This window comes from Gracilinanus agilis, chromosome 2 (genome assembly GCF_016433145.1).
Source record: "Gracilinanus agilis isolate LMUSP501 chromosome 2, AgileGrace, whole genome shotgun sequence".
Taxonomy (NCBI): Eukaryota; Metazoa; Chordata; class Mammalia; order Didelphimorphia; family Didelphidae; genus Gracilinanus; species Gracilinanus agilis.
Window position 1 is genome coordinate 141,962,324 of NC_058131.1, and position 25,708 is coordinate 141,988,031.

The following is a 25,708-nucleotide window of genomic DNA, read 5'->3' on the forward strand; positions in this document are numbered from 1 at the left end:
ATCCTTTTCACGATTATTATCTCCTGTAATTTGTCAGCCACATTATCTACTACTTCTGTATTTCTCACAGAGTAAAGCTCAAACACCTCAGACCTTTTGGCTTGTACTCACTTGATCTATTTTACACAGTCTTTCTTCGTAAAGTGTGCAGGAACTATCCCTTACCATTAAAAAATTTATGTTACAGTCCTTTCACAGATGGCTTTTGTAAAAACGTACAAATTCTTTATCATCAGAAGTTATCATTTCAGCCTGATATCACCCCAAGCCACACTTTCCTTCCATCTTTTCTTAATGTTTCATTTTTTTAAAATCAACATACTAACAACTTTAACAATTTCAACTTTCTTGTGAAATAAAATATAAGTCCTATATAGACATGTATGATGGAAAAACTCTCATAAAAATCCCTTCTGTAATGACATTTCACACTCATGGAATGACAAAAGATTGAAGAAGGAACAATCATTGGTATAACCTATCACTCTAAGGAAGTTTAAGCAAAATCAATTAGTTGCTACAGTGAAGAGGTCAAAACAGCTTAAAAAACATCTTGACCAAAAAACAATTTATCACCTTGCCATGGCAACAAAAGGTAACACTGGTTTAGAATATAAATTCACTCTTTAAATCCTAGAGAAGAAAATGGTGGAAGATTAAGAAGTATTGTCTCATAAAATAGGAAGAAGCAGTGTAGGGAATTTTGTGAGATATAATTAAAGCATATCATTTCAAGATTTCACTGAAGTGTGCAACTGGAAGAATAACAGTGAAATTCAACTAATCAACTGCCCTTTATTCAGGAGGTACACGTTATAGTTAAGGAATTGGGCTAGGAGCTAGGAATGCAAAGAAAAAAATGAAAAAGTGATTTGCCATTTCCTTCTCCAGTTCATTTTACAAATGATGAAACTGAGGGAAACAGGATTAAGTGATTTGCTCAGGGCCATGCAACTAGTAAGTGTCTGAGTCTGGATTTGAACTCAGGAAGATGAGTCTGATTCCAGGCTCAGCACTCTATCCACTATGCCACCAACCTGTGTCTTCGTTAAATTAGAGTATTGGTAATTTCTCTTTCAGCTCTGAATCTATGATGAATCTAATTCATGCTGGCTGACTTGCTTTAGATAATTTACTATTGCCCAGGTGCCAATGGAATACACTGTTTGGTGATTATTCCTTGCTTTTAAAAATGCCTGGCTCACCTCTTCTAGTCAGACATTCCAGACTGTTTCTTACTCTTCTTCCTCTTGCAGTTCTTTATTGGTATATGCTGCAAAGTGCTCTCAACTACTGTGGACCTCTCCATGGCCCTTTCAGTGGCACATAATGGGTGGAGACTGCAAAAGATTGCAGTACCCCAAATTCATGTGTCCATTTATGTAAAACCTTATTCTCTATTAGAAAGGTACATGTATAACACTTTTGTAAGCTTTAGGAAAAGGTATTCCTATCACTAAAAGTGTTGTGTTTGTTTCTTTGTTTGTTTTTAATTTTGGGGAAGCCTTTAGCAGTAGCAGATGAATGAACATACCTCTTTTTTGTAAATTCAGGGGCATCTGCTAGGGTAGAAGAAGACAAAGAACAATTTTGTCAGGGTTGTAAAACAATTCACAGAATAGATTTTATTGAGAAGAGTTCACTGGAGAAGCCAGAAAATTCTTCTGCTGACATGATTTGTGAACCGTTTTCCAACAATCATGCCTAGACTTCTAATGCTACCCTCATTCTGACACATTAAAATCACCCTTCACAAAGTACAGCTCACTCAACTTCATCTACTCATAAAAATCTTTTGCCTTGCCATTTATCACTAGGAAAGAATGATTACCTTCTGATCCTTTAACTGATGGACTTCTAGAAAATATGGCTTTAGAGGAAAGGATTTGGGATGTATTCCATGCATGAAGGAATTTGGTGGGGAAAGAGGAAATATAGTACAGTGTATGAGAAACAGAGAGAAAGCCCTTTTGACTGGACTGCAGAGGTTGAATAAGGGATAAATGCATAACAAGGCTGAAAAATAGGTTGAAGCCAGGTTGTGCAGAGTTTCTTGGTTTGTTTTTTAAATCCTTACCTTCCATCTTAGAATGAGTACAGTGGTGCCTTGATACATGAGCATCTTAAGTCATGAGCAATTTGAAATACAAGCAGTCATGATCTGGATTTTTTTTTAAATCCTTACTTTCCGTCTTGTGGTCAATTCTGTGTATTGGCTCCAAGGCAGAAGAGTGATTGGTAAAGGGCTAGGCAATGGGGGTCAAGTGACTTGCCCAGGGTCACACAGTTAGGAAGTGTCTGAGGGCAGATTTGAACCTAGGACCTCCCATCTCTAGGCCTGGCTCTCAGTCCACTGAGCCACCCAGCTGCCCCCTTGGATTTTTTGCTTTAAGTCACAAGCTGATATTTGAATTAAGAGCTCCCACCACTCTCACTAGATAGCCTGCCGAATGTTCAATTTCACAAGTTACACAAGGCTATCTCGTTTAGTTCAGTGTTTATCTGGCTGTGCATGCATCTGTATTGAATTGCTTTTGCTTTCTTCTTTATTTTTGTCTTTATTAGCAGTTTTTTGGGCAAATTTCTTAACTTTTAACCATGGGTCCTGAAGATGGAGGAATTGAAGGAGTTACAGCTGCAGGTTTTGCAAAAAATTAGTGAGGAGGAGCCTGAAGTAGATGAGGTAATCAGTATATATGAGATTGAGGAAATGTTGAGGATTTGGGAAAAAAATTAAACAGTTTATTGAAAAGACATACCCCAAAAATGTTGCAACAGGTCATGTATTGGAGCTGTGTGATGACATTTGTTTCACACATTATTGAAATGTTCTGAAAGAGAGGAAGAAACAAACTTCCATGGAAAGGTTTTTGTTGAAATGGCCTCTAAGAGAAATCGAGGAAAGTGTGGCAAAACAGCCAAAATTCATTGAAGAAAATGATGATAATTAAATAAAGTAAAAAAATAGCAATTAAGTTTAGCAATAAAGTTACATGTCATAAGTAATGTGTAAGGCCAATTTTGCATTTAAATGTAAAGATTAAAATTATTATATAATGATAACTTTAAATATTATGTTTTTATAAGATTTATTAGTAAGCACTAGAAAATAGAGAAATAAATAACAAAATAAACCTACATACCATGGCTAATCTCTCTGTTCAAACAGCCCACCTCCGGCTGAGGATTAATTAGCCCTGCCTGGGTTGAGCCAGGGGCCAGAGCAAACTTCTTAGTCTGTTAGGTTAAATATCTGACCCTATCCTCTCTCTGATTTTCTCTACTTTTACTCTCTCCTATATTTTATAAATAAATTGCTAAAAAACATTTGGAATTGATATTTATTCGATTCTTGGTGATCCTCTCTTGAATATTCAGTTCAACCATAATTTTCCCCTTAACAGTTTTGTTATGTATGTAGAGAATAAGTTGATAGTGCATGAAATGAAAACCTTCTCTACCTCTTCACCCGACCTAACATTAAATAAGCAAGTTTATTTCTTTACATTCTTTCTTATTATTTATAAATGTATTTATTTGTTATCCATAAAGTACATTTTTGTATTTGAAAGCATATAAAACAAAAATTTCATCTGTTTTTGGGGAGGCCGGAAAGGATTATTTGCATTTCCATTAATTTAAATGGGGAAATTCGATTTGACACACGAGCAAATTGAGTTATGAGATTGACCATGGAACTAATTAAACTCGTGTGGCAAGGTACCACTGTACTAAGTATTGGCTCCTAGGCGAAAGAGTGATAAGAGTTAAGCAATTAAGGGGAAAGTGATTCACTCAGGACCACACAGCTAGGAAGAATCTGAGGCCAGCTTTGAAACCAGGTCTTCCCATCTCTAGGACTGGCACTCTATCCACTGAGTTACCTAACTGCCCTTGTGCAAGGTTTTAAAAGCCACACAGAGGGGAACCACTGTGGTTTATAGACTAAGGGGTCCTCTCAGTATCTTAAGAATATCACTTTGGCAACTATGAGATGGATAAGGTAAAATGAGGAGAGTCTTAAAGGAGGCAGACTGACTTGTGTCAGGAGGTCATTGCAACAATTAAGTAAAAGGTGATGAGGGTTTGAATTAAGGTGGCAGCTGTATGATTAGAAAAAAGGAGTCATATGCCAGAGATTTTTGTGAAGATAAAAATGGCAATGTTTGGCAACTAATTTAACCCAGTTTTGAATACTCAATATTTAATACAATTACTCCAAAATATATTTCCAAAGGGTGGAGCATTAAATATCCAAAGCTAGCCTTTATAGAAGGCAGGACCTACACTTTCCAACACAATCCTCCCCTCCTCCCTCTCCCTGTTCCTTTTTTGTGTTGTCTTTCCCCTTTAGAACTGTAAGTTTCTTGAGGGCAGGAACTGTCTTTAGCACTTAGCACTGTGCCTGCCACATCGTACACACTTAATGAATGTTTATTATTGATTAGATTTATAGGATGAGAGATTGAGATATTGACAATGGTGCCAATGTTATGAACTTTGGGGAAATCATGGAGGGGGAAAGTTGGGGGCAAATTACTACGTTCTGTTATGGACATGTTAAGTTTAAAATGTTTTTGAGAAAGCCATTTCAAAATATCCAAAATTCAGCTGCTGATATGGCACCAGAGGAGAGAGAAGAGCTGGATAAACATTTTTTTGAGCATTTACTATATACCTGGCACTCTGCCAGGTGCTTTTGAAACTAAGACAAAAAGAAAATTGTCCATGTCTTCATAGACTACATTTCTACTCAACCAAATTAAGACAAGAATTTGAACAGTTGTTTCGGAACCTTGATGTCAACATTTTCTGTTCTTTTCCAATTGTATTTAGGTCTCTATCTTCTACTTAAAGAGTGACACAACTTTCAGACCCTTTTTCACTTTTCATCTGAGGAAGTTTGTAATTCAAATTGTACAATGGCTTTTGCCTGCTTTTTATGCATTATTTTATAGATTACAGTACTTTGCCATATTATAAATAAGACTGTTCTCTATAGCATAGTGAATACTCCCTTGGGGGTATATGGGGTGTTCGGGGATGATTAGCACTTCTGGTGTAAGGACTTGCTAAGCCTTTTTCTGGGCTGGTTTCCTCCTTTGGTGCCCATCTGCCATTTAGCTCTCATATGTGGCATCAAGAAGCAGTGGCCATGGAACAGTGAATCTTCGTGGCAGATGGGCTACACCAGATTGAGGGTAACCAATAGTCCTCAAACCTGTCATGGAGTGAGGGGGAAGGGTGTCTACCCCAGGCATGTGAAAACTTCCTCCATTTGAAGGAATGGATGAGGACACTGCTCCAATGGCCATAAAAGTAATGGAAGTGAGTGCTATAGAGTGCTTAGAGTTTGGTTAAACATCAAAGAAGCCATCCATTGCATCATGAGCCATCACCAGTCATCTTTACTTTTGTCTTACCTCTTTGACTTTGGAAGAGAGAGTGAGACCGATGACTGTGCAACTCTGCCTCACTTAGATCCAATTTGTGCTAGTCAAAAGATATCACTGGTGATGTCATTTTGGTCCTCTTTAAGTTTTAAGGACAACAACTGACTGCCCTTCACCCAACTTAACTGGCTGATATGTTTTCAGACTTCCTCTTGTTGAATACAGACATTTCTTAATTTATGGGGAGCTCCTGAAACTACCCTCACATGTGGGCCCCCATAAAAGCTATTCCCCCTTTTAAGGCACTTAGTATCAGCTTCCATTTTAAACCACTGCTTATAAGCTCTTACTGATGTGCTTACTTTTACCATCCAGACAGAAGACACATCAAGGCATTTAATCCAAGAGCATGGTAAATTAAAAAAAAGTGGTAACACAAAGTACCCACAGGCATACTATGGGTTACACTCTTTCATAGATTACTAAGGATAAGCATATATACATTGAAAATGAATTTGGATGGCAAATAGGGATACATATTTCAAGAGCATACATGTAACTGAGATGTTTCCTACCTTCATTTCTCTGATGATGTCACTGTACTGCTTTTTGAGATCATGTCATTTTTTCCATTTTGCTTCTCCACTCAATGACACTGTGTTGTCTCTCCTAGGTATCTTTGGTGATCTCATGATTGCCAAACTGCTCTCTGCAACTGTATGTTTATTTTCAGCTCTTCACGGTGATGTCTTAGGCCTGTGATGGTGAACCTATGGCACATGTGCCAGAGATGGCATGCCAAGGACCCAATGCTCCAAGGACCCTGTGCGCCCATCCTTACAGCACAGAGTTTGCCAGAGTTCCTAACTAGAAAGCCAGATGGACTCTCTTTTAAGTGCATAGTCAGGCTATGAGCTATCTAGCTAGTTAGAACTAAAAACAAAAGCTAGAAGGATGCCCTTAGCTAAGGCTAAACATTTTCTATGTATCTCTGTTTATCTGTCTTCTACTCTATATGTCTTTTTATTGCTCTTGTCTGGCACTGATTCAAGGTCCTCTGAGTCCAAACAATTTGTCTTGCTGAGAGTTAGGAAATTCCTTCTAACTCCCATTACCTCCCTAATTGTGGACTTGTGTCTTGAAAGCTATTCTGGAATATATTCCTTCCCCTCTAACTCTTAACTTCTACCCTCAAATTCCACAGGAGCCAAGTGGGAGACTGAAGTTCCAAGGATGACCTCAGATCCCAAGATGCTATTTGGCATGCATGTGAAACTATGGGCCAAGATAAATTCTAGATGAAGCAAGCATTTTTCATATTCCTGCCTTTATTATGCATATTTATTGCATTATTTCTAATCCCAAACCATTTTTTTAATTATTTTTCACTATGAGGATAGAAAAAAGGATGGAGACACATTGAGAAATGCAGATGATATAAAAACAAAATACATTGGATTATTTTGTACCAGATTTAGAAATTTTATACAAGATTTATAAATACAAGATTTATTTTACTTTTTTAAACCCTTACCTTCCATCTTAGAATCATTATTTTATATTTGTTCTAAGTTAGAAGAGTGGTAAGGGCTAGTCAATGGGGGGTCAAGTAACTTGCCCAGGGTCACACAGCTAGGAAGTGTGTGAGGTCAGATTTGAACCCAGGACCTCCCATCTCTGAGCCTGGTTCTCAATCCACTGAATTACTCACCTTCCCCAAGACTAATATATTTTTGAGTAATTAAGATTGTGTCAAGGTTTTAGAGCTTGATGCAACCAAAATAGTCATTTGCATACAGGAGAATTTGGAGACCTTCACCAACTCTTGGTAATCTTTCATTATGCGACAATATGCTAGGTATTTTCTATAACAATATGTAATATACATTATATTCAAAATATGTTTCTACATCTTTCAGAAGAACTTTTATAATGTCCCCCAGATGCATAGGAGATGTCTTAGAGAAGAGCCTTTAAAGTAGTATTTTGTTTTACCAAACCTAATTTGTTTCTTTTTAAAAAATAATTAGCCAACAATGAGAATAGCAGGATCTAGGACAGTGATGATGAACCTTTTAGAGACCGAGTACCCAAACTGCACCCTCACTCTGCATGTGAGCCACCCTCTTACCCCAGACAGGTGTGAGGAAGCACTCCCCATTGAGCTTCTGGGCAGAGGGATGGGTGAAGTGAAAAATGTCCTCAGATGTGGTAGACAGAGGGAGGGGAGCAGTCCCTTCTGGCATGCATGCCATGGGGTCACCAACACAGATCTAGGATATTCTCTTTCAATTAATTATGTAAGTATAAAGATATATTCAGTCATAGAATTCCATTTCCAAAAGTTTGCTTGCATCCTTCATGGTCATTAATCAAGAATACCTTCAATGTGTGTATAAATTATTCTCATAAAGATTTTGTAGAGTTTAAAAAGCAGATATATAGATTGCCAGTTATTTTCTTAGTTGTCTCCCCCCTTTTACAATAAGAAAAGCCCATGATTTTTTCCCAATAGCTCAGTATTCTTTCAGATTTCTTGAGAATTGATCCCTTAAATGCTTTTAAAATTGTGTTGCCTCCAGCATAGAACTCCTCTGTGGCTAGATGGTGTAATCCAACTGCTTTTCACATTCGTATTCTCTTTAGCATTATTTCTGCTTCCTTGTAAAACACATTGGAATTGTGATGTTGAGTTCAATTTTGGTGAGTCCATTGTAATTGATGGAGAAAACAGTTTGTCATCTAAATCTTTACAGATTTTTTTCACTTTTCCTTGAGTGGGAGGAGGAGGCCTTCACATTGATTTAACTTAGGTGATTCTCTTAGGAAACTTTCTGTAATTTTGTTTTTCTTTCCACTTCATCGCTCTTTGTTGTGTATGTGAGGTTATATCATTCATAATCTTCTATTACCTTCTTCAGTAAGATTTTACCAAAAAAGTTTATATTGTAACCCAGTGTTGCCATTGACTGATTTATCTACTTGGCAGTGTGTTGAAGTCTGTCATAGCTAAAATGGTTTCTAGGATCTTTTGGCCCTTTGCTGTGGAGTCTGATTTGTTTTGGGATACATAGCTAGGCTTTGTCAGAGTCAAAATTTTGCTGAAAGTGAATTTACCTTTATTTTTCCACTAAACTCTCCTCCATTTTAGATAGCCCATTGTCTTTCTTCTTCCTAGATTCCTTTGCCTCCTCTAAAATATTTATTTAAGATTATCTTTTCTCTAGTTTGTCAATCAATTCTTACTTAAATATTAATTGAGGAATTAAATTATAACCTTTATCAAGATTTCTTGTCAGTTTTTATATTTTTAAGGGTATCTATGTTTTTAGAAAGACTCTTGGATCTCTTTAAGGAGGTAGGGGACTATACATATGAAACATTTCATGCTGAATGAACTACTTTTAAATTTTGTTTAAAATCTTTGTTATAAAAATAGCTCTCTAGCTAGGAAGAGGGAGAAGTAGAAGGAGGTAAATTATAAATAATATAAATTATATTATAAATTATTATGTATGTGTGTAATATATTAAAATTATTATAAAATAAAATGTAAAATAGTTATAAATAATCTTCAGTATACAAAAATTGTTCTCTGTATGTATGCGTGTGTGCTATCCTAAGTGATTTTATTTTGTTATAGTTGCTCCCTTGGTGTTTCATTCACACCTATTAAACTACACTAGAATCTCACTGTAACACCTTCTGCAGGGCCATGTTGTAAGTGAAAATTTTTCAGTGAAGTCCTTCTGGTGTCTCTAATGAGAAGGTCCCTTGAATAGGGGCAGTCTATGATAGACTTCTATACTGATTTCTCATCTATATAGTAGGAAGTCCAAGAAGATTCTAATATAATGGTGTCTCCTTTGCAACTGAAGTGACAGATTATTATTTTTTTCTACATTTGTCTCTGCCATCCTACACACTTGATCCCTTGATCCCTATTAAATTGGATTTTTAAAATTCACCTCTCAACACATAGCACAGTGCCTGGCACATAGTAGGTACTTGATAAATACTAGCTGATTGATTTTTCTTGAAGTTTTTGGCAAGGAGGAGATATTATAATAACTGACATTTATATGAGAGAATTTAAAAAATTAAGTATTTATTGAGTTTCTGCTGTGTGCCAGACAATATGCTAAGTCCAACAGATATAAATACAGGCAAGCAGAGAGTTTGCCCTCAAGGCATTTATATTCTAATGAAGAAAATTCATCATGTACAAAAGGGTCCTGAAAAAGTGCAGGCAAGGTGAAGAGATTGCCTAGAAGTGTTGTGGACACCTGTGCCCTGTAAAGAACTCCTCTATCACAGTAGGGGAACCCAATGTGGGGAATCTGAGTTTCTGGTGGTAGTGGGAATGGTTAGAGAATAAGGTTGTGCTGAGAAGACAGCGGAGAAGTGTTTTTTTTTTTTAAGGTTTACAATGAACCTTATAATTCCTTTGATTATGACAAGCCTATGAGAGATGTACTTCAGATATCATTATACCCATTTTACAGCTGAAAAAACTGAGATTCAGATTAAGTTCCTCAACAAATGGTCATACAGCTACATGGTGTCAGAGGTGGGAGCTGAACCCAGCTGCCTCCTGCCTCCAAGTGCCATGCTGCTGAGATTTTCCCCAAACCACTAAAATTTAAAAATGTCTATCAAAATATTTCTATAACTAGGATTCAAGTTTGGGAAACCAAAAGAGAAATATTATGCTCCAAAGGTTCATATACTTTTATGTTCCATTGTTTTTTAGTCATTTCAGTCATGTCTGACTTGCCCAGGGTTACATAGCTAGGAAGTGTCTGAAACCAGATTTGGATCTAAGTCTTCCCAATTCCAGACCTTCGCACTCTATCCACTGCGCCATCTAGCTGACCCTAAATTGTTAAGTCTTATTAATTCCATTGCTACCCCTTTCCTATTTTCTTGTCTCTACTCAAATGCCCCACACTTGAGTTTGGCCTTCTTCTCATTACTATTCTAACAACTTTCCGATTGGATACCCAACTTCTAGTCTTTCCCCTTTATAAACAGTTCTTTACATAGTGCCCCAAAAGACCTTATCACAAAGCACAAGTCTGACAATGTTATTCCCCTGTTCAAGAAAACATAAGCCCTTGTTGCCAGTTATCATTTACTTATCTGTTTACATGTTGTATCCCCCCAGTTAAAGTGTAAGTTCTTTGTTGGCAGGGACTGTTTTCCATTTTGTTTTTACATCTTTGCCTCCTAGCAGAGTGCTTTGCTAGCTAAGCATTCAGCATGAGGGTCTCATGGTCAGTTGGGCGGTACATTGGATAGAGTGCCTGGCCTACAGTCAGGAAGACCTGAGTTCAAATATGACCTCAGACACATACTAGCCGTGTGATTTTGAGCAACTCACTCAATCCTGTTTGTCCCCATTTTCTTATCTATAAAATGAGCTGGAGAAGGAAACTGTAAACCACTCCAGTATTTTTTTAAACCCTTATGTTCTGTCTTAATGGTAGAAGAGCAGTAAGGCAGACAATGGGGGATAAGTGACTTTGCCAATGGTCACATAACTAGGAAGTGTCTGAGGCCATATTTGAACTCTAGGAAACAAGTCTTAATGATTTTGAGGCTGGAACTCTATCCACTGTGCCACCTTGCTGCCTCTCACTCTAGTGTCTTTGCCAAGAAAACCCCAAATAGGGTCTTGAATAGTTGTCATGACTGAATAACAACAATATAAATGCCTGATACTTTTTGTATTGAACAAAAGACCTGAAGAAATCAGTCTATGCCTAAGAGAAATCAGAAAAACTTGTTATGCACTAAATATCAGAAGCACATTGAAAAGACATCAAATTGAACATCCAGATTAAAAGAGTTTGCTTCTAATTTTCCTCAAGGGTTGAAAGAATATTGGACTTAAGAGACATTATCAAGAGAGTAGAAAGCTGAGTATGTATGAAAAATTTCATGAAGTTTTGTTTGTTGTGAAAAAATAACTGGAAATAACACAAATGCAAAAAATGGGGGAAATGGCTGAATAGGCTGTGATATTTGAATATAATGGATTGTATGAAAGCTGGCCTCAGAAATGAAAAATATGGAAAACATTAAGAAAATAAGATAAATCTATGAAGATAAAAGAGAAGAAATTAAGAATAATGCATACTATGATTACATTAAAAAAAAACAACCACCATGAAATCAAGAGAAAAAGTAAGTAAAACAAATCCAAAGGGAACTCAAAAGCAGAAGATTTTTATATTAGCATACATATATAATTTACATTTTTAGCAAGCTGTAAACAATGTGGAGTTTGTGGTTGTACACATAATTTTTAATATATTGGTTAATTAAAATTTTTGTGTTGTTTATTTAGTACATAATAAAAATAAATAAAATAGTGGCCCTGAAAAAAATTACCTTAAATCATAAAAATTAAAAAAAGAAAGAATATTGGACTCAAACCTAGAGCCCTGTAACTGGCCATCTACCAAGAATAATACAGCCCACGAAGGTGGTGAGATGTACTGTCAAATCATTGCAAGGTTGCAAAAATCAAAACTCTTCTTGATAAGAGGCATGTTGGCATAATTAGATACAATAATTTATTGCTAGCATTTCCACAGTAATTGCTATGCATCAGACTTTGCCCTAAACAGTATTATCTCATTTGATCCTCACAACAATCTGCTGCTATTTTATTATTATATCCGCTTTACAGATGAGAAAACTGAAGCAAACAGAAGCTAAGTGACTTGCCCAGGGTCATACAGATAGGAAGTGTCTGAGGCTAAATTTAAACTTGGGTCTTCCTGACTCCAGCCCCACCACTCCATCCATGGCAACACTTAGCTGCCTTATTGGGATATATAACAATATATGGAATGCTGAATTTGAGTTCCTTTTTTATCACTTAGCCTCTTAGCCTGCATAAAGGAGGACATTAGAAACTAGAGGGAAGAGGGGGAAAATGTATTAAGAATAAAGGGAGTTTGTTCACAGATCAGGTACCACAAACCACAGCAGAAGGAAGCATCAGGGAAAGAACATGAAGAATAAAGAGAATAAGACTGGGATGGGTCCAAGTGTTAAAAGAGATGAGACTTTAAGATGGGAGTAATATCATAAATAAGAAAACAGGTTCTGTTTAGGAGCAGACCTGGGAATGTGAGCCAAAATATACAGGTAGGATTGCTTCATAAGAGAGAACAGATGCATGCTGAAAGGCAAGGGAATTAATGATATAATTGGATGTACTGTCCTATGTGTGTGAAATATCTATATCCTAAGGTAATCATCCCAGACAAAGGCTAATGGATCATTTTTCTGGCTCCCAAAGATTAAGTGATCCTTGACACAAATGTGTAGGTAGTAGAGATGAACTGAGGAAGTATTTAGGACAGCTCTGAGTTATAACCTTAGAGCAAAAATTGGATCTAAAGAGGGACTAGGGAAATTGTCACTTGGTGATGAATTCTGACTCCTCACCAGATCATTTGTTTGAGCATCCAAGCTTTGTTTTTTCACTTGTAGAAATCTGATATGTCCATTCTATTTTGGAGTTATAGTAACTTAATTCTGATCTCTTCATCTAACTCATCTTAGGTGTTGCCTCCTCTGTGAAACCTTCTTTCACCTCCCTAGTTGCTAGAACTCCCTCATTCCTCAGATTCCCTTGCTTGTGTCCTTATTCCTAAATGTTCTATATTCCTTTCAGACAAATGTGAACTCCTTGAGGACAGGGACTTTGGTTTTGTCTTTATGTACCCAGTGCCTAAAAGAGTCCCTCACAAATAGTGAGTCCTTAAATGTTGAGTCATAATATGGATTCCTTTTCATTGCTCTTCAAGCCTGCTGAAGCACTTCCTCTCTGACTGTCTCAGCTGAGGATTTTGTCTCATATTTTGCCAAAAAGTTTTGAGTTTACTTTCTGAGTGCTATGTTTTCACTTCATCTTCATCTTACATCATTCAGATGTCTTTTTTTACTATCTCCTTGTTCATCTCTGTTTCACATGAAGAGGTCTTCTCCTTGCCCAGGTAAACCCTGCATGCACAAGAAATTTCAATTCGTCCTTCCTTCACCAGTTTGTACCCTTTATTTATCCTCACTCTGATCCATCTTCAATCTCTCCCTACATACTGGCTCTTTTCCTATCGCTTACAAATCTGTCCATGGCTCCCCATCCTTAAAAAAACCAAACCCTCTCATTTAATTGAATCATCCTATATCTCTTCTCCCTTCCCAGAACCTCATTCTTCTGAATCTCTGCTCTCTTACTTTTTACCAGATCATTCAAATTGAAACTTCTTTCCCTAAAGTCAACAATGATCTCTTAATTTTCAAATTAATGGCCTTTTCTCAATACTCATCTTTTCTGACAAACTGCCTCCTTTGACTTTAATCATCCTCTTCTCTTTGATTATCTCTTGTTTCTAAGTTTTCATGACACTCCTCTCTTCTGGTTCTCCTATCTTTCTGACAGCTCCTTCTCAGTCTCCTTTTCTGGATCTTCGGCCAGATTATTTCTTTCTAACTGCTGAGTCACCAAGGTTCTATTCTTGGTCCTCTTCTCTCTATATACTTCTTTACTTGGTGATCTTGTCAGTTTTAGTGAATTCTATTTTTATCACTCTGCAGATGATTTAGTGTTCTATTTAACCAGCTCCAACCTTTCCAGTCTCACATCTCCAATTGCCTAATATAGACATTTTGAATTGGATGTCTCATTGACATCTGAATAGCATGTCCAAAGAACTTATTGCTCCAAACTGTTCCTTCTTCCTAACTTCCTTATGATTTTTAAGTATACTACCATTAAACCATTCTCTCATTTTTGGTGTCTTTCACAACTTGCATTCATATATATATATATATATATATATATATATGATATATTTATATATGTGTGTGTGCATATGTGCATGTGTATGTATTCACTGCCATTGCCTTGTTGCAGGCCATCTCCTCATGCCTAAACTATCGAAATAGTTTTCTTGTTTGTTTCTCTGCTTCAAGTCTTTCCACATTTCACTGATCTCAAATGATCATCCTAAAGACATTATCTGACTATATTACCTCCCCTACTCAATGGCTGCCTTTAACCTCTAGGATCAAATATATAATAAATATTTTTTGCATGTTTCCAGCAATTACAGTTAATACTTCTTCAATGGAATGGTTATTTTTTTTAACCCTTACCTTCCATCTTAGAATCAATACTGTATATGGATTTCAAGGTAGAAGAATGGTTAAGGGATGAGCAATGGGGATTAAGTGACTTTCCCAGGGTCAAACAGCTAGGAAGTATCTGAGACCAGATTGAACCCAGTACCTCCCATCTCTGGGCCTGTGATTATGATTTAAAATTATAGTTATATCTGTATAAATATAAATAAATATATAAACCCACTGGCTTTTAAATCCTTTATAACTTGATTCCTTCCTTTCTAGGCTTCTTACACTTTACTCCTCTTCCAATACTCTGTATCTAGTACTACTTGTTCTTCTTGTTATTTCTTACAACAGACACTCCATTGTCCAAATGCAGTGTTTTTCTCCAGGTCTGGAATACTTTCCACTCTTTTCCTCTGTCATCCTGGCCTCTCTCCCTTCCTTCAAATCTCAGTTAAAGTATTACCTTCTTTTCCAGGCCTAGTTAATCTTAGAACCCTCCCTTTGAAACTACCCTCAATTTATTCTTTATGTTTATAAACAATTGTGTTTTATGTTGTCCTCATCTGTAGACTGTGAGCTCCTTGAGAAGTAAAAGAGTGGAGTTTTTTGCCTTTCTTTGAAACCTCAGAGCCTAGTACAGTACCTGGCACATTTTAAGTGCTTAATAAATGCTAATAGTGCACATAGAATACTTTCTCCTCACTTAATGCCTTTTGATTGACTGTCCCTCATGCCTGGAATTCTGTATCTCCTCATCTCTCTTCTGCCTTCCCTGGCTTCCATCAAGACTTAGCTTTTGCAATAAGGTTCCCTCCCATTCCTACTATTATTGCCTTCCCTCTGTGGTTACCTCTCAGTTATGTTGTATATGTCTTATATGTATGTGATTGTTCGCATGTTGTCTTCCCTATTAGAATGGAGGCTTTTGGAGAGCATTGACTGTATTTTTGCTTTTTTTAAAATCCCCAGTGTGTAGCATATTTTATGCCATATAATTAAGTGCTTAATAAATGTTTATTACTCTGTGCTTATATAAATAGATATATCTCTTTTCAGTCTTAGACATCTACCTTTAAAGACTCAACAAAGCATTTTATAAACTCTTAATGAATACATCTATATTTTGTCATTTTTCTGACAATATGATTAAGATCAAAAAGATGGTCACTGGAACATCAGACAAGTGCTAACTCTAACATAGTTTTTTGAAAATCAATTTCATTCAATTAGGGATTCTAGATGTTGAAGATGAGCACAATTAGTGCTTTGTTTTATAGTCATTATATTTCCCCAAAGAGTTTTCTGTAGCTAAGACATATAATAAGCTCTCTATAGTTAATAGTAATGTCTTCATATCTCATATATCTTCTAGTTCCAATGTAAATGAAGAGGGTGATTTAATGTGATCTTAGAGTTTCTTTTTGAATCCTGGAAATTTTCTCACTTTGGTTCTTGCACTTTAAAAAAATGTGATTTTTGAAATCCTCTTCAAGGCAAATTATTTAAAGTGGGAATCTTTATTTTTTATATTGTAAGATGTTAGTTCAATGAGAGAAAGAGTGATTTTAATGTTTTGGGCAACCTCTACATAAAATCAACTAGAAAATCTACCTTTTCGCACATTTCTAGTGCAATACCACTTTTAGATTCACTGTCCCAACTCCCTTTCACATTGGCAGGCTGGGTTTCTACAGAGTGACTGAATACTACTATCTTCAGGGGTTTAGTCATTATAAAACAAAACAATTTCTTGACACCTCAGTACTGTTCCCCTTAGATGTAGCTTTTTGCTTCAGTTGGTAGATCTCATGGCCAACATTTCTCTCCATCATGAGGGGTCAGGATCTAGAAGCTGCCACTATCCTGAAGGGAAATTGTCTTTTCACATTTGACTCCAAGCACTTCCTTTGTCATTGGCTACCATCACTATGGTTTAGTAGGAACTTTGTAGCCTTGATGGATCTCCTCTTTACCTAGGCACTCCCCTCTCAGAATACTTGGGAATTGTTGTGAACATCAAATGAAATAATAGTTAGAAACATCAAATGAAATAATAGTTGTAATGTGCTCATCATAGTGCCTGCATATGGTGGGTGTTTAATAAACACTTATTCTCTGACTTTCCTTCCTAATATCAGGAATAAATAAAGACAAAAGAAACAGAGGTGACATGCTCATGGATACATAGAAACTGGGGTAGGTGTGGGGTGGCAGGCAATCATCTTTCCCCTTATCCAGCAACTCACAACAGTTTTGCTTCACATGCTGCCAGGAAGGAAAGAAGCAAAAAGGCCCAACAGAGGGTCAGATCATGCCTTTTGCATGTATACTCAGCTCTGCCTCAGTAATTTATGACTCATTAGTCCTAACTAGTCAGAAGATCCTTCATCACTAGATAGTACTAATTCCTTCGTTACTAATGTTCAGAAATACATTCATCAAGCCTCAATGTGAGGATTTTAACCAGGCAGAGAATTCCTGGGCATTCTTTGAATGATCAGGAAGTTAAATTCCAGCAGATTCTCAGTGAGTTTTCATTGACTAGTCCTTTCTACACTACTAGAAGAAACACTATCTTTAAAAAAAATACATCTTAACTTCTGTCTTGGAATCAATATCAAGTATCAGTTCCATAGATAAAACTGAACTAATTTCAATCCAAAGGCTACTTTTTGCCTTGGGAACACTGTGGCAAGCAAGCTTGGTGAAGATGTTACTTGGTGCTCTGTGTGAACTTCAAAGAATTCAAGTACATGCTTTCTTCCTGAAAGGAAATTTGTCTGTTTACTCTGAGTAGTCCCATTGATGTGTCAGGTTCCCAATGGGTTAGGAAGGGGGGAGATTAAAGTAGAGTTTCTTTTCTGAAAAATGTCAGTAGGAATATTTTCTAATTGCTTTTTATGTCTCTATCTCTGTCTGTCTCTCTGTCTCTGTCTCTATCTCTTTCTCTCTCTTTTCCTCTCTCTCCCTCTCTTTCAGAGAGATATTAAATAGCTTAATATTTCTTCTTATTTGACTTTTTTGACCAATTTTTAGTAAATTGTAAATTCTATAAATTATATCTACTGAGAGAAAAAGAGAGAGATATATGCAGGACAGTGTGTGGAAATGAGTAAGTATATATGCTATATTTTATATCTTTATATTTTTATTATCTCTCTATATGATCACACACATATCTTCTAACACCACTAAAACTTTTTGTTGAGTAAAATTTACCTTTCCTCCATTTCCCCCCAAAACCAAGTGTATTGACTTGGTATTACAATATTTGTGTCACTTCATTCTCTTTGTTACCTTATTTGGGACTTTCTTGGCAAAGGTACTGGAGTGGTTTACTATTTCCTTAGTCAGCTTATTTTATAGATGAGGAAACTGAGGCAAACAATGTTAAGTGACTTGCTCAGAATCACATAACTAATAAGTATCTGAGGACAGATTTGAATAAAAAAAATAATAAAAAAAAGTCTTCCTGACTCTAGCTCTAGTTCTCTTTTAAGTGTACCACCTAGCTGCCCACAATATTTGGAAGAAAATATTTTATCTTATCTGATCTCAATTATTTCCTTTCTTGCTTCTTTTCCTAGAACTATTAGCTTTTTTTTTTTAGCATTTAACTAGGTCTTTTAAAATTTCTCTGAAAATATTGGCTTTGAGCTTTTGGAATATAGTTGATTATATCTTTGAGAGATTTTCATCTTATGGCGATTTAATACTCTCAGAGAAAAGGGTGTTGAAATAACAAAAATTATTTTAAAGTGGAATCAGAAATACATTCTGCAGTACTTCTAGTTCATTGTTTTTGTAGAGCACTTAAGAATCCATGAAGTAGGAACAAAGCTACCTGTTTTAAAGACTAAATAATAAGAAGATTATGAATCTTTGGCATTATGTCAAAAGATAAACACAAAGGAATGATTCTTGGCACATAATGTAAAGTAAACTATAAGCAGGATAATCTTTTCCCCCAAATGAGAGATATTAAAAAGCTTAAGATTTCTTTTTATTTGACTTTCTTTGATGGACTCTTAGTAACTTGCAAATTCTATCTATCTCCTCTCTGTGATATAACCATAGCAAATTAGAACCAGCTAACACGTTTTTTAACGACATTTCTTAGATTAGATAAGAAATCTAGATTTATTCTCTAAGAAGGAAAATTGTAAACAAGTATATTATTTTGCAGTGACAGAATTTATTCAACTCAACAATTCTTTGGTAAAATTCAAGATCTTTTAAAGCATATTTAAACATTTTTTTTATATTTTTAGACCCTTAACTTCTGTGTATTGGCTCCTAGGTGGAAGAGTGGTAAGGGTGGGCAATGGGGGTCAAGTGACTTGCCCAGGGTCACACAGCTGGGAAGTGTCTGAGGCTGGATTTGAACCTAGGACCTGCCGTCTCTAGGCCTGACTCTCAATCCACTGAGTTACCCAGCTGCCCCAACTAAACATTTTTTATCCTTTATGTCTTTGATTAGGTCAATTAATATAAGACTAGCAACTACCAATGATCTACCTGGTATTGAAAATCTCATCAAAACACTTAATCTAAATCAAAGCATATTAGAGGATTATTCAAAATATAATATGTTTCGAAGAGATCGGGTAAGCATACAATAAACACAATTGTTTTATTTTACAATGTAGTACCACTTTTTTTTCTTGAGTCATGAATGCTCTTTGGCAATGGAGAATACTAAATGTACTTGTCATTAAAAAAAACAATTTTAATATTGTTTACTTAAATACAGGTAAGCTAACTTGCTCAGATACTAGAAATGTTAGCTGCTATATCTTGTATCTTAAGATGGCCTTTTAAAGTTCTGTACCTGAAGTTGTCTCCTTGTTATCGTTTATACAATCATTCATACAATGAATTCTTACTTGAGTTTAGTTCAGAAAAGATTTCAGCTCTGCAGATGAATTCGTGTGCTTTCAATGGCTAGAAAATGTAAACTATGTAGTGTAGAATGTCTTTCATTCTACTGTAGATTCCAGGAAACTTAGAACCAAATTCAGTGTCTAGTTGTAAACTCCTGATCTCAGGTGCCTGATAGTACTTCTTCATCTATTTCCTTTAAATAGTTTCTTCTCCTTAATTATCTTACTTTGCACTGTGTTTTTAACTGCCTCAAGGACCCTTGGAAGAAAGAATGCAAGGCACTCATCTTGAAGAAAGTAATATACATATAGCAGCACTATCCCAACATCAGTAGAAAATAAGGTCCAAGTTATTTTGCCATGTAATGGATTATATTGATTCATTCATAATCTTTTATATGGTTCCTTTTATAGCATTTATGAAATAGCTGCTTCTAAACTTTCTGCATGAAAATAATTGGCTTCTGGGGGAATCATACTGATAGTCGGTGTCTTAGCCTTATGCCCTCACTTATTCCACTGAATTAACTGGCCTAACCTAAAATAATCCATAAAATTTTAAGAATTTCTCCTTTTGGCACAGTGCCCTGTAACAACATGCTGTACCACACTTAGATTATAATTTACTCAGGAACACCTAGTCAGTTTTTAATATAGGGAGTCAGGGAGGTTTTGTGCTGGCCAGAATACATTCAGGAGGGATGGTACTTTACCTTCCTTCTTGGCCTTTTTTATTGCTAAAATCTATTTTTCATGGCAGTGCGAAGATTTCAGGATTGAACTGAGTTTTGTGGTCCTAGTCTCAACATAGACAGCTGGTAATTATAGTGGAGAGTGTTAGACCCAGAGTCAAGAATGCTTCAGTTAAAATCCAGACACAGACAAATTACTAGCTGAGTGATCCTGGACAAATAACTTAACTTCTGTCTGACTCATCTTCTCTATCTGTAAAATGGGGATAAGAATAACACCTACCTTCTAGGGTTGTTATAAAGAGAGCATCATATAGTATTTTATAGTGCTTTGTAAACTTTAAAGAACTAAATAAATGCTACCTGCTATTATTGGTGGTTGTTCCTTTTTTTGGGTGGAGGAATATAGCAGGGCCCACACAATGGGGTTTTATGGACACAAGATCCCAATAAGAGGTTAAAGGAGAGTTACAGGGAATTTTATAAACCGAAGGGAGATCGTTGTTTGGAAAAAAAAAAGACTTCAAATCAGATAGGGACAATCAAGAGAAGAGCCTTAATATTCGCTCTTGGTTTTGTTCAGTTGTTCTTATCTAGGTGTGATGGCTCATAGAGGTGCTAAAGGGATTCATCTTAGTCATTTATTAAGCTCTTGTCATATACCAGATATTGTGCTAGTCTCTAAGGATTCAAAAAAAGGCAGCACCCAGTTTAATGGGAAACACAATATACCCAAAATTACATACAAACAAGATATATACTGGATAAATCAGAAATAATCAATAGAGTAAAGGAACTAGAATTACGGTGGATCAGGAAAAGTTTCTTATAGAATGTGAAACCTTAACGAAGACCTGAAGGTGGAGACAAAGAGGGCATAGAGGTGGACATCCAGTAAAAATATGCACAGTCAGGAGATATGGATTGTTTTGTGTGAGGAACAACAAGGAGGCTAAGGTCAGTAGATTGTAGAGTGTATACTGTAGGGAGGGAGGTGGATGAGAGGTGTAAAATGCAAAATGCCAGGAATGGTAGGAAGGGCTCAGTTATAAAGGGCTTTAAAAGTCAAACAATCCTAGATGTAATATTGGAGTTGATTGAACAGGGATGGGGAGGAGGATGACATGATCAGATCTGCCCTTTGGGAATTTTGCCTGTTAGTTTGACAACTGAGTGGATTATAGATAGTGGGATGTGACTTGAGGCAAGATGAACATTCCTAGACTATTGCCACAGTCCAGACATAAAGTGATAAGGATACTGTATAGTGAATATGGCAGGGTCAGAGGAGAGAAGGGAGTATATATGGGAGATAATATGAAGGTAGGAATAACTTGATGACAACTTATTGCATATGAAGAATGAGCTCGAGAGTAAGGAGTTAAGGATCACACATAGGTTGTAAACCTGGATGACTGGGAGAATAGAGGTGCTCTATACCATAATAAGGAAGCTAAGAATAAGCAAGAACTTGGTAGGTAAAAATATTGAGTTCAGTTTTGGACTTGTTGAGTTTAAGATCTATGTGACATTCAGTCTGACACGTCCAAATACAGTTGGAGATGTGAGGATGGAGGTTAGGAGAGAGGTCAAGGATGAATAAGTAGACATTTGCCACCAAAGTTTTAAATCAGATAGTTGGGTTTCAGTTGTCAGAAACAACAGCATAGAGATGATAATTGAATTCTTGGGAGCTGATGAGATCACCAAATGAAATAGTATATAGAGAAAAGAGAAGAGTAGAGTCTTGATGGACACCCATGATTTGATGAGTGTTACTTAGTTGGCAATCCAGCAAAGAAGACCGAGACAGAGTGGCAGACAAGTGGGAGAAGAACCAAGAGGGAGAAGTATCATGAAACCTTCACGACCACTGCCATGAAAACATGGAAATTACACTGCTTTGTGTCCTAAAGGGCTAAAAGCCTAGATTGTCGTCAATGCCTATATTTTAAGAATATAGCAGACTAGTACAAAACCTTGTTGTCTCTTTATATTCTATATATTATAGTAACTCAAACAGTGTCAGAGATTTCAGTACTATTAAAGGACTTCCTAAGGTCATCTAATCCATACCTTTACCATCATGTAGAGAGAAAAGGCAATGTTTCCATTTTACAGATGAAGCTGCTGAGATAGAGAGAAATTAATTTGGTCACTTAGCTATGAAGTGGAGGAAGAAAGGAGGAGAGTTTAAACCTACGTTTCTTTCTTTCTAATCAATATTTTTTCCAATGCACTATGCTTTCAGCCAGTGCTTATTTTCATGACAATGAAGACTGTTTTATCCCAGCTATAGAAATATAAACTTGACTAATCATCCTAGAAAGTTTTTCATTGCTCTTAAAGACTTTAAGAGAAGAGTGTCATATATGGTACTACCCTATTCATGAAGGTGCTTCATAAATATTTATGATTTTCAATAAAAATAAGGCTTTCTTCTGGCTCTGAGGATTTCCATTCCCCTCTCCCAAAAGGTTTTTAAACAAATAATTTTGATCTAAAGTCTAAGTTTGATCATAATTTAAGCTTTGCAAGGAATTAAAGTAACTTATTATTAGCTAATAATGACAAATTTAAACCCCAACAACTTAACTTATTGACTTATCTTTTCAGGATGGGACAAAAGTACAGACATTTGTTGCTGAAGTTTTAAATCAGATAGTTGGGGTTTCAATAATCAGAGATGAAATGGTAAATATTTTAAATTTTTTATTCATTTAGTTATTATTTTTCATATGAATTAACACAAAGTGTTAATGAGATTAATTATCATTTATTAATTATCATTATCACTAATTAATTAATGAGATAAAACTTTCCAAGTTTTGTTTTAATCTTAATGTGAATGGGTCTCCACTTCTCAGGTATATAAATTATCATTTGCCTATGTCCAATTTGTTTGTAAATTGGACATTCTTTAGATATGCTTTTTAAACTAAAAAATTGTGTTAGTCTCATTCCTATAGTAAATTTAAATTTAAAATGTTTAAAAACATAGCTGGTAGCTTAAAAAAAGGAGGGGGCATGGTACTGAAGTAGACAAAAATGTGTCCTGCCTGAACTGGATCATGCCTTATGCCTGAACAGGAAAGGGAAGACTGAGATTGCTGAAAAAATCCCTGGCACCTTTACACTTCTGTCCAGGGTCATCCCTGCTGAATACAGAGTAATACAATTTGCTTGCATTCTTCAACCTCTATCTTTTTAGTTATGTCTAAAAATGATTGAACTGTAGGAAATAGCAAGAAGTACTTAACAGATGAATAACCAAGTGATTAAAATTATATGCACACATTGGTATGAAGCAATACAGGTAGATTCTTTCCAATGAACATTCCATCTCACATTCCTTCACACCTTTTCTCTACATTTTGGGCATGTCTGCCGCACATGCCAATGGAGCAATTCAAACACATAATGAAAACACAGTATATTTGACTCCTCTCTGACTGAATGCACTGCTGGAAAGAAAACTGTATACGTGGTTGCTGAACCGTTACCTTGTTTTCCCTTAGCACAATTAATATAGATGAGTCCCTGGTTCCCAATGATTTTCAGAGAAGGCTTGATGAAAAGACTAGATAAAAGGAGGCAAAGGATAGGGATCAGAGTTAAGCCAATCAAAACAAGGTTAATTGGTTGTACATACTGCAAGGATCTGAGATTTTTGTCATGTGGGTACTAGCTCACAAATACAAGTTGTAACTCCTTCCTTTTGGAGAGTTGTTATGGTCCAAAAATTCACCAATCTGTGACCAAAGTGGTGGTGAGCTTCTCTGAAGTTAGTTAGACTGGTGCTTGGACAGCTGACATTCAGTCAATCATCAGGTCCCTTCCCGAAGCCTTTCTAGCTTGGGAGAACCTGCCAGAGCTTGTCTTCTCCAAGTATAGTCTTTGAGGATCCAGGATTGTATCCAACCCACAACAAGATATCAGAGTAGGACTTTAATGGAGGTGCATGTGATGAAGGATGGACCAAATGCTTTTGAAAATATGTAAAACCTCTGACTAGTCATAACAAACTCACACTTCAACTGAAAGTCTGTAAAATGCTATCAAAGACTCTCAACTCACGTCTAATTCAGAAAGGTAAAAAAAAGTTTGAGGATTAGACTTAAACTTAAAAGACTTAGGCAGAAACAGAAAGGTGAGACAGAGAGGAGTAGATACAAGGCTAGCCTGGGAGTCAGAAAGACCTGAGACCAAGTCTTGAACATAACTTCCTAGAGACGGTGCAAGTTCACTTTGCCACTACTTATTGTCCTAGTCTTTGAGAGAGATGGAGTTTCCTCACTGGGATTTCCGCAGGACCAGTATATCTAGACATACATTGGAGATATTGGGGGTTCAGCTCCAAACTCCTCAACAGAGCTGATATCGAAATAAAGTGACTCACATGAATTTTGGTTTCCCAGTGCATGTGTTTATACTCTACTAGAGTTTATTAAGCATATAATACTATTATGCCAAGAAAATAATGTACATACCTTAATTAAAAATTAAAAATGCTTAATTGTTCCAATGTGAAGCCTTCAGCAAGTCATATTTTTTTTGCTGGTGAAGAGTCTTTTTGCTGAAGACTGAGGTGAATGTGGCAGTTTCTTAAAATAAGACACAATGAAGTTTGCTGTACTGATGTATACTTCTTTAATGCTTCAAGGCCACTGGAGGGTTATTAATTGGTCTAATTTCAATATTGTTGTGTCTCAGGGAATAGCAAGGCCTGAGGAGGGGGAGAAAGATGGAATAGTGGGTTGGGAGAGCAGGCAGAACATACATTTTGTTTGTCATCATGGTCATGGTGCACCAAAACACTTCAATAGTAACATCAGAGATAACAGATTGCAGATCACTATAATGAATGTAATAATAATGAAAAAGTTTGAAATAGGGTGAGAATTCCCCAAATGTGACACAGAGACATGATGTGAGCACACACTGTTGGAAAACTGGCCCCAAAATACTTGCTCAATGCAGGGTTTCCATACCTTAATTTGTAAAAAACAAAATAAAACAACAATAGAATGCCTGTGAAGCACAATAAAGCAAAGTACGTTAACATGAGGTATAACTGCATTTATTTATTCCAGATCTATGATCTCAGTGGTGAGGGAACTCCATAATCTATGCGGATCAACTTGTTTGCAAGTTGTAATTTTATACAACAGACAGTACATGTTGGAGGTCAGAGTTGAAACCAGACCTTTTGATCTGGAGACCATTTCTCTATCCATTTTTCCATATTGCTTTTTCCCCCCAAAATTGCTTCTTTATATAGAAGCAGAAACCCACAGATAATTTAACATCATTTTACGGAAATTTCTGATACAATGTTTTAATGAAATAATATTTGAATTATTTTGTTTGTTTTGGTCATATCTGAGAGGATTTCTAGAATATCAGCTTTATTAGAAACAAATCTAGACAATTTCAATAATTTCTTGATATAATCCTTGAAGACTATATGTACCTGGTCTTTGATGAAGCCAATGTGTATGTCTTGACTGACTAAAATTTTGTAACTGTTAATGAACTGTATTGTTTCAATATTATTGGATTTCAAGATTTTAAAAAATTCATTACA

The 25,708-nt window shown here is 36.1% G+C and overlaps 1 protein-coding gene across 1 annotated transcript in view; it reads left to right on the top strand.

Annotated features, from left to right (window-relative positions):
* CFAP61 (cilia and flagella associated protein 61) overlaps nt 1–25,708 on the top strand; it is a 368,321-nt gene that overhangs the window by 114,631 nt on the left and 227,982 nt on the right. The window contains exons 10-11 of the mRNA XM_044659499.1: nt 19,027–19,153; nt 22,738–22,815. Of these exons, the coding sequence (XP_044515434.1) occupies nt 19,027–19,153; nt 22,738–22,815 (205 nt within the window). The remainder of the gene's footprint in view (nt 1–19,026; nt 19,154–22,737; nt 22,816–25,708) is intronic.